General features: G+C 41.2%; 1 protein-coding gene across 1 annotated transcript in view; it reads right to left on the minus strand.

Annotated features, from left to right (window-relative positions):
* The window catches only part of ITPR2 (inositol 1,4,5-trisphosphate receptor type 2), a 241,630-nt gene that overhangs the window by 103,818 nt on the left and 121,541 nt on the right, over positions 1 to 16,271 (minus strand). Inside the window, exons 35-37 of the mRNA XM_058805787.1 lie at positions 9,910 to 10,100; positions 8,513 to 8,655; positions 6,843 to 6,951 (exon numbers count right to left, since the gene is read on the minus strand). Coding sequence (XP_058661770.1) covers positions 6,843 to 6,951; positions 8,513 to 8,655; positions 9,910 to 10,100 — 443 coding nt within the window. The remainder of the gene's footprint in view (positions 1 to 6,842; positions 6,952 to 8,512; positions 8,656 to 9,909; positions 10,101 to 16,271) is intronic.

Raw genomic sequence — 16,271 nt, forward strand, 5'->3', positions numbered from 1 at the left:
AATAAATATTTACATTTATGAATCTATCCTCACACAAAACTCCACACACCTGGAGACATGAACCATATGATAAAACTGTTGACTCATTTTACATATTAACTTACAACATATCTTTGGTCATTTACCTAGTCCTTGCCAATCTAAGATCTGCTAGAACCTTCCACTAAATTCCTAAAAATCTGCTTTATTCATAATTTTAAATATAGAAATAAAACAAATCAGGGAGAAAACCTTGATTCTGATATCTTCATGATGTAGAATTTGATTCAAAGAGCTACAGTGAGCATGGAATTTAACTTCCAGATGTACTGAAGTCTTTAGTGAAATTCATTTCACCTGTATTCCAAACAACTAGAAAATCTAGTTGCTGTTGTTTACAAAAAGGATCCTGATCAGTTCCGTGAATATTGTACCTGAGTAAGGTGAGATGAATCATCCTCAGAGCTCTAACAGTTTCATTTATCAAACAGCTCTCTTCTCTTGCATTCTTTTTTATTTGTTTTTAATGAATAGCAATGTCAATAGAGAAGGATGTCAGACAGTTTGCAGGCAGTTAAGATTTTCATGCTGGTTTGCTCTTCTTAAGAGCACATCCATAGGAAGGTGTTAATGTGAAATAAGAAGGGCAAACCCCCTATGTCCCATACACTGTGTAAAGGGCAAATTCCAGAGCAGAAATTGGTCATTTGAAGTTCAGAGTAAGGAACAAGCTACTCCAGTTTTATTGGTTTGGTTGATGCTGTTTTAATCAGTAGCTACAAAAAATATTTTACAGCATCAGATGCTCCTTTAGAGGAGAGATGATGTATGTGAGAAGGGCAGATGATTTAATTTCTAAAATAATTTATCAATCAGGATTTGGGGCTTAATATTTCTCAAAGAAAATTGGGTAACAACATACCATAATCTTAAAATTTGATAAATATGAGCTGCTGAGAGACTACAATCTTTTGGATGAAATGTGTTAACAACCATGTGTCTTTACAGCCTGGGCATCCTGCCATTAGATTTGTTTGTGACTTGAAGAACAAACAAACAAACAAAGGAAAAATAACCAAGGTTTGAAACAAAAAAGAGTAAGTACCAGAGAGTAGTGGACACCACTGCTCACTGAACTATCACCTGGGACAGAAGTACCTTTAGGTCTCTGGAGATCCTTTATTTGCATCATGGTGAGTTAACAATTATGCATATTAAAGAGAGGGCAAAATCATGACTGCAGTGTAGTTAGGCCTGTGCTCACTGCCCCTGCAGCAGATTAAACTGCTCCTGCCTTTCACTAGATCAGGACCTGCACTTTGTAGGGTGTCAGGAGGGCTGCCTTCTGAATTACCTGTCCTTGATACACGAATTTGAGTTTCAAGTTCTTGTCCAGCTCAACAAGGGCAATGCATTCTGCCTGAAACCACCCAGGCACAGACCCCTGTAGGTGCCTCACAACTGGCCCAAGCACAGTGGCTCTCAACAGGCTTCTCAAGGTGACACGAGCAGGTGACAGTCCAAAGCTGGAGCAAATCTCCAGGGCCTGTTACTTTCAGAAAAAAAAATCCCCTTAAAAATAAGTCACACATTTCATATACCCAGTTCTCCCAGGTTTTGCATCGGTAACAAATGGACGTGATCAAAAATCCAGCAGAATATCTGGGGGCTGTCCAGCAGCATTGTCCTTTCAGCACAGAGCAATGCACATCACAGGAGGGAAAAGGGGTACCCCAAAGATGCTAATTCAGAATATTCTGGTTGATGCTGCCTGTCACAGCCCCAGAAATGTGCAGCAATAACAACACAACAGTGATGGCCCGAGGCTCTGAGCGCTGTGGCTTACAGCACCTGGCTAGAACAAACAACACCATCACCATCACATGCCTCCTGGTGTCCCTCTGCTTAATTATCTCAGCTTGAAGCCTGGAGGGGGAAAAGTGAAACTGTGCTCATTTGTTTTTCTGTAGATTTTTCTCTCTTTTGTAAAATGTCAGTGAGTGGGTCTAATGAGAAATTACCACACTTTCAGGTTCTGACCACGTCCAGTGTTTAGTCTTGCATATCTGAAAGCTCTGCTGCTCCTGCCACTGCAATTACTGGCTTAGATGATTCAGGGTGAGAGCAAAGCTTGAATGCTGTGCTGCAGTGAATTCCTGGAGGCTCTGGTTCTGCAGCTGATCACCACCTTCACACAAAGCATCTCCAAAACTGAGGGGTTTGTCCCACTTGTGTTTGAGTTTTCACTCATCATTTAACTCCCATGACAAAGCCACAACAGCAGGTTTTTGACCATACAAGAAATGCTGGTCCACAACCAGGCTGGCACTGCTGGAGATAACCTAACATTCTTCCTCCCTGCACCTCCAGTCCCTCCCTGTGAGCTGGTTTACTAAGGAGTGAGTTTTTAATGCAGGACCCTGCAAAAGTGTCCTTTATCAGCTAAAATAGATAAGTGATTTCTTAAAAAATTCAGTACAAATAGCACTGAGCATGCATGTTCTCCTGTGGTGTTTCTGACCCCCTCTCACCTTGCAGGCACACTGAGTTTTCCCTGTTGACAACAGGGAAAAACAGGCCAGTGCACAGGTATTTTTATACATCAGCACAAATATAACTGACAGCAGAAACAGGGAAAAATTAAATGTAATTCTTCAAAATGCCTGCAGTGCCACTAACCCAAAATATGAGTAGTAACACAAATAAAGGAATTTGGATCCCACTCTCCCATTTAAAAGAAGCATTCTTTTGAGGTATGATACATTCAGCAAGCAACAGATTTTCAAAATTATTCTCTTTTTCCTCCTCTTTTTTTTTTTTCACCTACAAATGCTGTTTATCTGAAGGCTGCCTAATTTGCAAATGCAAATAAGTCAAATCATCTCGAAAAGATGAGGCTATAGAATAGAATGCAGTTTAAGTTGAGAATGTCTGTGATTCAATGAGCTGCAATGCTGGGACACTGTAGTGGCTCCCAAAATCTCCTGGCTTCTCAAACCCATTGAGGCCATTTACCCCAGCAGAAAAAGACCTGCAGCTCCCACTGGCTTCAGCTTGCCTGGTAGATCAATACAATAATAAACTGGCACGACTGCTTTTGACAAACTCACTGGAGTTTTGTCAACAGCTCCACATGAAAAGATTCAGTTCTTCTGGCACAAAATGAGCAGAGCCAGCAGAGGCCATATCTGGGACCACATCTTACAGGAATAAAATACATTTTTATTTCCACCAAATTTTCTTTCTCATGTATATTTGGTGGTATTCCTGCAAACAAAGGGGAGAGGACAGCTTAAATTTCATATCTAAAGTTGAATGCAGAAACATTAACCCTGCAAAACAAAAGGCCACAGAGCTACTTCTATGATTTTAAATCATGATCTAGTACAAATGTCTAAGAGAAAACCCAACATTTTCATGAGTTTTTTTCCAAAAAAGGCAAAAAGCTCAACTGCTTATTTCTGACAATTAAGCAGCTTACAGAGTCTTTGTTCTACTGACACTTAAAAATGCAGTTTTCAATTATTTATACTGAAGTTCAACACCTAGAAGAGGAAGGAAGAGTATAAAGTGTGAGCTCTGCAGCACAGGCACCCCTTCCTGAAGGGTTCCATTCATTTACAGCAGTGTTCTCAAAGGAGCTGCCTTAGGGAGGGACACACAGGCCTGGATTCTGCCACATTCTGTAACACCCTCCCATCCACCAGCACATCTGATGAGGTGTAATATACACCTGTTACAAAATGGTAACAGGGAGGATATTCTTCCCCCAGAGGTGCTGACCTGATTTATGAACAGCTGGGAGATCAGCAGGTTGTCCCTACCCAAGGCATTGTCATGCCAGCAGCTAGAGTCAGCCAAGAAGTCCACATGAGCACCATTAGATCAAGAGTTCAACAATTTAATTTAAGCTTCTGAACCCTCTCTGAAGATGCTGCACCACCCTTCCTGGCCCAGCAGCTCTGTTGTATGGACAGACACTTTAAGCAGGGCAGCAAAGTAATGCTAAGCTTTTAAACTACTCCAGTCATTTGCAAAGTGAGCACACATCAGTCTACACGTCTCAGGTGCTTTTGGAAATGTTACTCAGATTCAAACTGAGGTGTATAAATAGGTCCAGAGGCAACATTCACACAGAAATTAAACTGATATCAAGCACTACGGTGAAACACAAAAAGATATGCCTAAAAAATTAAAAAATCCCAGTCCAAGATCCTTCTGGTTTTGCAAAATGGGTATAAAAACTGCCAGTGATTCTAAACCCAAATATAGATGGGGCACATCTAGTGCAAGCACAGTCCTTTCTGCCCCTCCTGCTTTTCTTCTCAAATAGTCAGTCTGAAGCAAGCTTTAGATAAATACATTTAGATAGTGCAGTAGCTCTCTCTGAACAGAGGCAATGTGAGCTCCCTACACCCTGCTTTCCCCAAGTGTTTTAATGCTGTTCTGGAAGAGAGGGGCTGTAGATCAGGTTTCACTCCAGTTGGTGACCTAATCAATACAAACAGGGCTAGGACTCAATGCAGAACTCCCAGGAGATTGCAATAATCACCCACAATTACTTATGAAAGCCAATCAATGGCCAGGAGGTTTTATGTCTCATTTATATACCTTAAATCAAACTTCTGAAATTAAACTTTGATTCTCAGCACAATTAGATGCTGTAGTGCTCAGCAAGACAAGGCACAAGTGAGTGCTGCCTCAGAGGCTGACTGCCAGGAAATCCAGGGATGTGGAGCCAGGAGAGCACCAGAGACCTGAAACTCACCACCAAGGGGAGGTGCAACAATAGAGTTGATATAGTGGATGCAGGAATAGGTATAAAATCAGTGAAATAAGCCCCTAGTCCTATTTTGCCTCCTGTTTCTTCAGCAAATGACATAGGCTACCTTCCAGTGGTCAAATCAAGGACAAAGACAGTAGAAGGTGCTCAGTGGTGGGAATTAATGCAAATAGAAAGGAGCAAATATTATTTCATTATTTCATCCTTCTTTCTCACTGTTGGAAAGTCTGCAGAAACTGGAGGTTGACCATTTCTGTCAGGTTTATCACAGAAAATGCAATTTGATGGGTGATTTGCAAACTCAGGCTTCCTGTCAAAATGTCCCACATCCCCCTGTAGCTTTGTTCTGGATATGACCATTATGTATTTACTACTATTTTTATTTTTTTTAATATCTGCATGCCATAGTTGAATAACTTTGCAGGCATTGAGATCACAGCCCCAAAAAAAAGATGGGAAACACGCACACGAGGCCATTCATTGTGCTATTTTTACTGTTCTGAAGTCCACGGCATTGAACAATGACTCATAAGAGTAGCAAGCCAGAGAAGCACTTGCAAAGCATATCCAAGCTTGTTTATTCACATATTTGTTTGCACTGATTCATCACATTCCTCAGTGTAAAACCAATGGGACTCCAGAGGAGGCACGGGGGAGAAATTCTGTTCAGAAAGAGCTTTTCCACCCACCACACACCCCCAAGATGGTGGAGATCACATGAGGGATTTGGGAATGCACCTTCTTTACCCACTCTTGAAAAGCAGAGCCCTTACAGACCTATGGAGCACATTGCCTCTGATGGGAATTCCCTCCCTTAACTCTGTCTCCCTTTATCAGCAGCCAAAGCAAGGTAGAAAGAGCAACTAAAACAAGCAAATCTTCTTGCTTGTTTCAAGTCCTACATTAAAAGTGTTGCCTTTTTTCCTCCCCTGTAGTCCTGAGATGAGGTTAACTTATGGTGGGTCTATGTAGTTCTTTTAAGGAGGTTTGGCAAAGGTCAGTTACAAAAACAAATTCTTTTTCCCATGTGATGCAGTGGTGTTATGCACCCAGAATGCTATTAGAATAAATATGAATAATAATCAATAATAATAATAATTTTCATGATTGAATAATAATCATTACAATGTTATCATTCATAATTTGAATAATAATAAAAAATAAAAAAATTTCCCCTGTGCAATTCTCTTCATGACATTAAAAAAGAATTTGTCTGCCCAGGCCTAACCACAGTTTTCTTTGAGGAGGAGGTGAAGATGGGGTTGGTTTCCTCTGCTTACACTGGTTATTTTTGCACAGGGCAGGTCTGATGTCAGCACTGAGAAATTAGATGATAACTCCATGATTCATATTTAAGAGTGAGTAATGCTGAAAGGGTTTGGGGAATACCCAGAAATATGGATAAGAGGAAATTACACAAAAGACACTGGGATCAGGCTCAGAAAGAACAGAGACAGCTGACATCTACATCTGAATCTGCCTACTGATAGCCAAAGGAACAGGCAAAATGAAAGAGGCATTTGAAAGACTTGGTTTTGCAAGAGAAAACAGGGCAATGAGGGGAGAGAGGAATGCAAGAAATAATTAGACACTTACAGAGTACAGACTATGTCACTTCTTCCCAAAACTGGCAGCTCTGCTTAAACATTGCAGATTTCCTTTCACACATTTGGGAGCATTAAAAAGCATGTGGAGTACAAAAGTCTGGCACCACAGGCAGCAGGGAAAAGCTGTACAATTGCAATTAAAAATCCCTATATTTCCATTGATTTTATGGTAAATTCGGGGGTGACAAATTAAGACTAATCTCCAGAAATAGAGAATATCCAGTCTATAATAATTATACATTGCCACTGCTAATTCATTTCATCTTGCTTGCCTTGACTCTTATCAAGTCCCTCACACAGAACTGTGTAAGGCAGAGATTTCTTTTGTTCCAAATCAACTTGCTCCCTTACCACACTGTTCCTAAGACACCAGGTTAGCTCTAAAACATGCACAAACCTGAAACCATGTCAGATTCTGTTATTAATACCATTCTGTTAGTTCTATATTTAATATTAAAAAGTGGAAGCAGTACCTCTTCTGCAAAGTTGGTTTTCTTGTCAAGCATTTCTCGTAAAGTTTGGAGGATTTTAATGCAGAGCTTTTCTTCTTTCTCCATTAGCTTCTTTGTGTGATTAATCAACCTGAAAGTAAAATATTAAAACTTAAAGAGCATTACACATTGTTGCTAAGCCATGCTGCAATTTCTTTATGCAAAAATTGCCCATCACTATATTTTTCCTCAAGGAAAGGAAATAAAAGTGGTCAAGAGAAATCATAATTAAAAAGGAAATGGGACTTTCAAGGTGTTGGGAGATTTTGGTGTCAATTTGCATATCTTACTGCCCATATAGAAGACAGAATTCTACATCCACTTTTTTTGAGGGTTTACAGTTTAAGATTCAGACTTGCTATTTCATCCTTTCCTTATTTAAAGGTAACTTATTTTAACCATTATTTAAAGGTAACCAGTGTTAACCATGCATCTTGCAAACTTTAAAAGCTACAACCTTCACACCTTCCAACTTCTATGATGGTTACAATATATTTATGATATAATTAGCAAATGTTATTCAGCCAAAAGGATTTCCAAAAAACCTTACATGGAAATGTTCAGAAATACAGACATTTGGATGAAACATCATTGTTGTTTACATTCACACAACCACTTGACAAGCCAGAAAACAAGGTCCATTTCTGTCTCCAGCTATGACTGTGACAGGAGTTTGGATTTCAGTCAGCTGAAGCCAATACCAGAAGCAGCCTTTCTGTCTTTGTGCAGAACAGATCTGTGCATAGGTCCTTGCACTGGTTCACACATTGCTGGAGAAATGATTGTGAAAATAGGAAGGGAGGAAATCTGAAGGCCTTGGACAGGTTTTGGGTTTTTTTTTTTTTTTTTTTTTGCTGGCTTCAAACAGGAGTTTGGACAGAGGACATGGGATGGGATAATCTCAACATTTAATTTTTATTTTTTTAATTTTTCCAAACATATAAAACATATTGTTATAATGCTACTTCTGCAGAATATGCAAATACCCAAGGAATCAGGAGAGCTGCCAAATGCATTCATTTCCCCCAAGTTATCTCTGTTTAAATTATAGTTTCTCAAGGGCGGGGAGGGCATCTCACTTGAGGACTAATAAAAAATTTGCAAGACTCTATTCCAATGCACAGACTGCAAATAAAACATCTAATAATTCAAGACCAGATAGGGGTCTCAGTGAAATGTATTTTCAAAGAGCTGTTGGCAGTTTAAAATAAAAATATCAATTTGCTGTACCAAAAAAAATCTAACAAAAAACCCACGAGCCTTGAGCAACCTACTGCTTCATTATGAATTCTTGAAAATTCTGCTATGGAAAATCTTAAATTTCTGTTGTAGATTTGTTGAAATGTAATAGCAAAGTAGCCCATTGAGAAAACAGAAGTAGGCTGAGCCTACCACAATTTTAACAAGCTACTAAAATCCCATTTCTAGCAGGTAAGGCAAGCAACCCCTCTCACTCTGTCCTCTCCAGACAACAAAACTGTTGAGAAATACAAAATATGGATCAAAGGACCTCACTTTAAGATTTCAACAGTCAACTTGGTCACCTGCATGCTTAAGTCTCTGCTGAAAACCAGAGATAAATGCTGTTGAAAAAGTTAAAACTCTGCCATCTTTCCCAAAGAAGCAACCAGGCCCCTCTGCAGGCCACTTACTTGGACATGAAGGCGCCACATCTTATTCTGGCATCGCTGCCCTCGGGGAACAGGAGCTCTGGGCTGTGCAGCACATCAACCAGCACTGAGAACTCAGCTTGCATCATGGGTGTGAACTGCTGCTCCAAAGAGGACACCACGTCCTGGGGGGACACAGAACATCCATAACTGCAGGAGAACTACAGCAACGTGCTGTGGAGTCGCACAGTTCACTGTGATTCACCGCTTGGCCCAGTGGGATGCCCAGCTGCAAGAGCCCTGGGAAGCCCAGGTGGCTGCAAAGCCCCCTCAGGCCTTTCTTCACACCACTCCTCATGCAGGGCAAGAGGGACAAGGTGCCCATTGTTACTCTCTTTCAAATTTCTCCTTTGCAGTAGTGCTCACAAAACCTGCGGCAACAGTTAGGATGATGGTGTGCTGGAAAAACAATTGCTCACCACACACAGTTAATGTGTCACCTCAGGTTTTGTGTCCTTGGTGATTAGGGCACCTCCATTTGTCTGGGTCCTGCTGTTTTCTCAGGTCATAAACCCCTGCTGGTGTTTAGGCTCTACATGCACAAGGTGATCTCCATCTCATGGCAATCTCCAGTGACACAAACATGACCTAAAGCCTCCAGTATCTCCTCTGCAGCCAGGACAGGACACGTGGCCATAAAAAGGCAGAAAGGAGATGCTGCTCTGTGGAGCACTTCAAGGAGAACACAACTTGAATATTGTACACAGTTTTGGGCACCACAATGTAAGTGTCCAAAGGAGGGACATGGAGTTGGTGAAGGGCCTGGAGGGGAAGCCACACAGGGAGCAGCTGAGGGCACTGGTCTGTTCAGCTGGAGAAGAGCAGGCTGAGGTCAGAGCTCACAGCAGCTCTGCAGCTTCCTCAGGAGAAGAAGAGGAGGGGCAGGCCCTGCTCTCTGCTCTGTGTGACCAGGGACAGGACCCAGGAATGGCTGGAGCTGTGTCAGGGGAGGGTCAGGGTGGATATCAGGGAAAGGTTCTTCCCCCAGAGGGTGCTGGGTCACTGAACAGGCTCCCCAGGGATGGTCACAGCCCCAAGGCTGCCAGAGCTCCAGGAGTGTTTGGACAATGCTCTCAAGCTCAGGGTGGGATTTTTGGGTATTGTCCTGTGCAAGGCCAGGGGTTGGACTCAATGATCCTCATAGGACCCTTCCAGCCCAGCTCATTCTGTGATATCTCCTACCCCTCTCTGACTTCTGCAGGAGCCAAATTCTGATCTTGAAGAGCTGAGCCTTTTCAGCCATCCCCACACAGAAGTGCAGTGGCTCCTCTCATCCAGCACTAAAAATGCACTGGGCCTGTCTCTGGTGTTTTCCACACCTGGCACACATGAGATACCTGCAGTGCCACTGCTGCCCAAGCCATGTGCTATTTCTGTACCTGCAGTTTCTCTATGATGTTCCTGTAATCCCAGGCAGGCCCACCAAGAGCTTCCTTGAAGCGAGGTCCAGTGCGGGCCGACATCCTCCAGCCCATGGCTGCCCTCTGCACCATGTTGGAGTGACTCTTCATGAACAAGGTGTTCACCTGGCTGTCCAAATCCACTGGAATCGCAATCCCACGGTTCTTTGCTTTCATAGGAAGGAAAAACACAAGACATTTACAGTGGGAAAAACTTGGAAATCTTACAGAGATCATGGCATGCAACAGCCTGGTCTCGAAGTTAAGGGGCAGGGTGATATCACTTCAACAGGTTTTAAAAATAAGGATCCTAAAAATAAGAACCCTTTAAAATAAGCATCCTAAGTAGTAGAAATCAGCCATAATCTAGTTAAAGAAAGCAAGTTTTACTATTTTAAATGAGATGAGAATCATTTCCAGTATGTATTTTCACGGACACAGATATATTTTTTAAACAGAATAATTTTTCGACTAACTTGAAAAAAAAATCCTAACTTGAAAAAAAGACATATTAATAAGAGTAACAAAAGGAGTATGTGTTATTTCAGCAGTTAGTTTTACTCTATTCAGAAGCAAATTCTAAAATTTTTCTTTCTAGCAGACATAGGCACATTTATCCAATTTATCCCAAGTACTCTCTGTTGCTTTACTGTATATTCCTCTTGTGAAGACCTTGAGGAACCAAGTGCATACAAATTAAATTTGAAAAAGACTGTCTCCTTCTCTCTGGGTTTCCTACACTGCTAAAGCCTGGTTTCCTAGATGGTGTCTGGATGCCACTGCAATGTATCCAGTTGTTAATAAACACCTGATAGTCTAACTGATAGTTAAAAAAAATTAATCAATAGCTAAAAATTGCAATTATTTTCTTCTTTTTAGACTTTAGAGGCAGAAAATAACAATAGAGAGAGTATCAGAATAAAAAAAAAAATTGGAAGAGACTTGCAGGAATTCTTGCAGGGCATCCACTATTAAACTACTATGGCATCCTGAACTGTTGTTTGAAAAGGAAGTTTGAAAGGCAGCGTTAGAAGGTATCTGCCCCCTCCCCCAGTAAAATCTTTGTGTTAGCTGCTCCTTTCCATCCCACTGGAGATCAGAGTGACACTGTTCTCTGGCTCAGCATGAGCAGTCTGAAATTCAACCAATAAACAAAAGTTTGCCCCATCCCTGGAAATGTTTCAGGCCAGGTTGGATGGGGCTCTGAGCAAACTGGGATAGTGGAAGGTGTCCCTGCCCATGGCAGGGGGTGGAGCTGGATGCTGTTTAAGGCCCTTTTCAACACAAACCATTCTGTGAGCCTATGGTCAATATCTCTGAATGACCAGGTTGTGTTCCAGTGATTAGGCTCTGTATTCCATGTCATTTCACTTAACTTCAGTGGCACAGCTTATGTTTAATAAAAACTTAAAAATAGAATGGAGCAGTTCTAATCCATTTGTCAAAATGACCAATAATAAGTAATTTTTCAGTTTTCCTTACTGAAACAAGCTGAAATTTAAAAAGCAATTAGCCCAAATTGCAGTTCTGCACAATGTTTCTCCGAGGCATTTCCCCACTATTCCTCACTAATACACTTTCCACGGTGGAGGGAGGCATCAAAAATATTCCACCTCTTCCTCCCAGCTCTAAAATACATCTAGCTTTATGTCCTGAACCTGTGAAGTCAGGAGGTGCCCTTCTGTCCCAAGCAGCCCATGCCTCCAGCCCCGGGGAGGACGTGCAGGCAGAGGCACCACACAGCTCTGATGAATGAATGAAGGCTGCAGTGCTGCCAAGCACAGTGAGTCACAGATCCCAGGCACAAACTTTCTCTTCCCTCAGGACTAGACTGAAATGACAGCTTTTATTATAGACCTAAATCTGGCGGTGACACCTCAACCCCCAGCCTCAGAGACTGTGGCAAGGGCGTTCTGTCATGGGGCTCTCTTCCCTTTAATGGATCCCACAGGTTCAGGGCACCCTCTTCTCTTCCCACTGCAAGGTTGGATCCTGATGCAGAACTGGGGCTTCCCCCCCATGGATCAGGCTGTTCCATTGGGATGGAAGAGAACTCTCTAAATCCATTTCTGGCAGGCACTTTTATTTAAACGGTTGGCCACAGGGAATTGAAAAAAAAAATAGTTTAAGCTGGGAAGACACAAATTGACTTTTCCTTTCCACTCTCCATTTGTTTTGAAGGCAAGTTCCTGATTAACATGTGGAAAATGCCATGTATGGCTGGCCATTATTTCTAATGATGGTTTTTCCATGTAATTCAACTGGGCTGTTTTTCAAAACACATTTGCCCTGTTGCTGCTGACTTTACTAGATAAGTCCAATAAAGTTCTGCCAGGGTGGGTAGGGTGCTGCAGCCTGTTAATCCAATTTATTGTGTCCTAATGTCAATCACTAGAATGCTACTGGACAATGCTCACTTCTCAATTAAGTGGAGTGTATGCAGAATCCTGATATATCGAAGAATAAATTTAGCAATGGGGAGCACACTGTTCAGAGGAGAACCCAGACTTCTGCAATCCTAGAGATGCCATTTGAAGTTAACAACTTCCATCAGTGTCTGAGGAGCAGTCAAGGACTATGATTGTTCAAAGAGTTGGAGCTAATTAAAACTATCACAAAGAAAACCAGAGAGAGAAAAAAAATACTCCTTTGTTTTGAGCAGTTCTTACATGTATAATTCCATTTGTAATTAAGATTTGTATTGGTTGTCAAAGGGCACTGTTGAAGTCTAAGCTATAAACAAAGCCTTTGTCTTCTTATTTCTTTTCGGCTTGTAGAAAGTATTATCTTTCATTTGTTTCACATTTCATTATTTAAAACTACATGAAACATATTTTTACATTTTGGAAAGCTGATGAACAAATGTGAACATAAATATTTATTTTTAATTTAGGTGTTGTAGGCTGCTTTCCTCTTCAAAATGTGTCAATCTCCCTTAAAGTATCAACATCAAATATTTAAAAGCATGTTTATTTTTGTTCCACTTAGAAATACTTTTGGACAGCACTCAAACTTGCAAAGTATGGTTAGAGCTAGTAGACAAAGGAGCCAAGATGGGGTAAAATTCTGTCTTTTATCTGGTGAATTTGGTAAAAAGCTTTGTGGCTGTTTGTACATAAGTATTCAGCAGGATACTTATCAGGATAGACTCAATTATCCTTGTGGGTCCCTTCCAGCTCAGAATATTGTGTGGTTCTGTGATGTCTTCAGCACAGGTAAATTCTGCCCTGCAGTGGAGGAGCATCCCAGGCTTACACAGTGCCCATTTCCCACCTAGGGCACTGTGCACAGGGCTAATTACATCCTGAATATACAGCACCATTTTGCCAGTGTCAGAGGAGATGGAATTTCTGGGAAATCCTTTAAACTACTAACTCTCAATCTGCTGCTCCCAATTATCTCTCAGCAAGAGAGCCAAGAGGAGCCAAGACAAGTGAGAAACACAACCCATGGCAGAGGTAAGAAACACAGTGCTGTGAATTCAGCCTGGTCTCAGCAAAATGCCCTGCCCCATGCTGGATGGGTCGGTGGGCATCCAGTGATCAGCAGCTTTCCTCCCCCTTACTGTTTAAACAATGAAAGAGTACTCAAAAACTCAAAAGAACAGGGCACCAGGAATGCCAAGAATCAAGCAGGTAAAAATCAAGGCACTCTGGACAAGCAAGCTGCAGCCAAGCCCCAGGAGCACAGTCCAGCTGCTCCCAGAGAGGCTGAAATGGGCCCAGGTATTATTTTGTTAAATTACCTGCATGTAGTTCTCTTCACAGGAGCACAGCAATTGGACCTATTTCAGGAATGCCTCCTGAAGCACCGTCCTTTCACTGTGATGCTGCCTGTGTCTGAGGAGCAATTCAGTCCTAAGGATTTCCAGGAAGTGGCCCTTGCCTGTAATTTTCCCTGGATGCCCATTCTGCAGAATAATCTGTCTTGCCATAAGGAACCTCGCTGTTCTCACTATTTCCACCTACTGCTCCCTCACTTTAAATGTCACTACATTAGCTTCTGCAGTATATACAGAACTCACCAGAGTGTGGTGGCTTCACAGCTAATTAACCCTGAAGCATCCCTGGTGAGGGTTTTCAGGGGGACACGCAGGCATTTGGTCCCTAAAGCCCCTCAAGGAGGAGAGTGCCAGGCAGTATGGGTCAGGAAAGGGCCCCAGCTGTAGCTGGCTGTGAATCCTTTGCTCTGCTCCCAGTTTACACCCCCTGGTAGTCACAGACAGCTCTATCATGTTCTCCCACACTTCCCAGTTGTCACGTAACAGAGTGATGCATATTTAGTTCAATTAATTTTGTTCCATAAATCAGTCCCTCCAGCTCCTTAATCATTTACTGACTGCTTAACAAATGCATTCGGATGGAGAGACACTAATGCTAGCAACAGCAAGACTTTTTAAGGGAAATAAAAGCTTTGTGTAGACAAGACACAAACCTGCCAATCTTGTACCCTTCACTTGGATGTTTTTTTCCAACAGAAAATCTACGCTAAAATATTTATCAGCCTGTAAAAAGATCATCATTGAATTTTTCTTGCAATTAGGGAAACACAAACAGTTAAAATAGAATAAAATATGTGCTTCATCTGAAATGTATTCTTCTTGCTGTCAAAAAAGTAACAACAGGATAATTATTTTATTTGAACTAAAAATTGAAAATGAAGGTCTAGCTTTTTATAAAATGGAAGAAAGATTTTAAAATTCAAATGGGAAGTGAAATAAATGTACTTTCATGACTGAAAAAATTGTTATATGAAAATTCATCTATATGGACATTAAAACACACATAATCATTTCAAAGAAGCAACAAAATGTGACCTAGATTTTATGTTTAATATTTCCTATTTGTAATTTGTCAGGGAAAAGTAAAGGGCTTTAGAGGGCATAAAAGCATGGTCAAGAAGAACCAGAGGAGAGGTTTTTTTTTTTGGATTCTGTACAATGAGGTATTGGTGATTTTAAATTAGGGAATAAATACTCAACTAGAAAGGACTTCAGTACACCTTCAGACCATCTGCTCTCTGTTACAGACAACCCATGCTCTTTAATATCTCTGGAAAAATTTATTGAGCCCCATTTAAAATGATGGCAGCTTATCTGCCATTCCTCCTCCCTCTGCTTTCTCTCAGCCCACTGACCAAGGACATCCTTCCAAAGTGGGTTCTAATCCTCTGATTTACAATCTAAATTTATTTAGGTTTTATTTACAACCTAGTGTAATTTATGTGCAGTTGGTTTTGGGTCAGCACTGTCCTTCAGCTTAAATGTCTCTGTGACTATTTATCTTCTTAAGTACATTTAAAGAGCAACAACACAGGTCTGTGTTTTGCTAAGCAAAACATGTGGGGGTTCTGAATTCCCTTCCTGTAACAGAGTTCTCCTTTGCCCTGACCACCTCAGCAGTGCTTCCTCTGTACCTGTTCCAGCTTGGAACTTAGGAAATAGCAATCTTACAGGGCTCACCTCAAATTGGGTAGGATGGAAACAAGACTTCTCCTCTTGCTTCTCCTGCACAACATCCTAGAACATAATCTGATAGTGACTAATGCAATTTGGCTTGCTAACAGATTTTTTTTTAAGGGTCTGCCAAGAGACATAGTGCAACAAAATGCAGGTTCCTATCTGGCACTGTTTACTCATCTGGGAGATTCCAATTATTTCATTACTGGTGGTCACAGCACAATCACAGACAGACCATATCCTTGGGATAGACACAGTACCAGAGGAAAGATTCAATTTTTTAAAACATAATGGAGAAAACTAATGGATGCTACAGAGACAAGAGTGTAAAACAAGTGAATTTATCCTTGTAACAGAAAACTGATGCTGAGAGGAGAAGCTACAAGAATTGCTGCCTTAATTAAGAAGCAAAGATAGTTCTTTGCATGGGTCCTGAAGGACTGGTCAGGAAAGACCCTGCTTCAATGCCATTTAGGATATGTAATTTAAGATATACAATCTTTGGTTGCAAGGAGAGTGATATTCCCCAATCTTTATAGAAAGAGCTGGTTTAAAATGCAGACTTTGAGACTGGCCTCCGCCCTTCTCAGCCTTGCAAAGATCGTAAAATGCATGAACTGAAAGTCCTTTGAAATAAATTATATGGTTGGATGTCTTATTTCCTCTGTTTTCACAAAGGTCTGGGTATTTTTCAGTTGTTTTTTACCAGGGAGATGGGAGCAGTTTTGATTATTCACTTTTTGGACTGTATTTTCAAGCAAAAGCTCAGCTCTATGTAATAAAAGAGAAAAGGCCAAAGTGATATATGTATGTGTTCATTCTCACCAGTGTGGTAACCTGCTTCAGAAATCCATGTGAACAAGTCACACACACACACACATAT

Source organism: Ammospiza caudacuta, chromosome 5 (genome assembly GCF_027887145.1).
Source record: "Ammospiza caudacuta isolate bAmmCau1 chromosome 5, bAmmCau1.pri, whole genome shotgun sequence".
Classification (NCBI taxonomy): Eukaryota; Metazoa; Chordata; class Aves; order Passeriformes; family Passerellidae; genus Ammospiza; species Ammospiza caudacuta.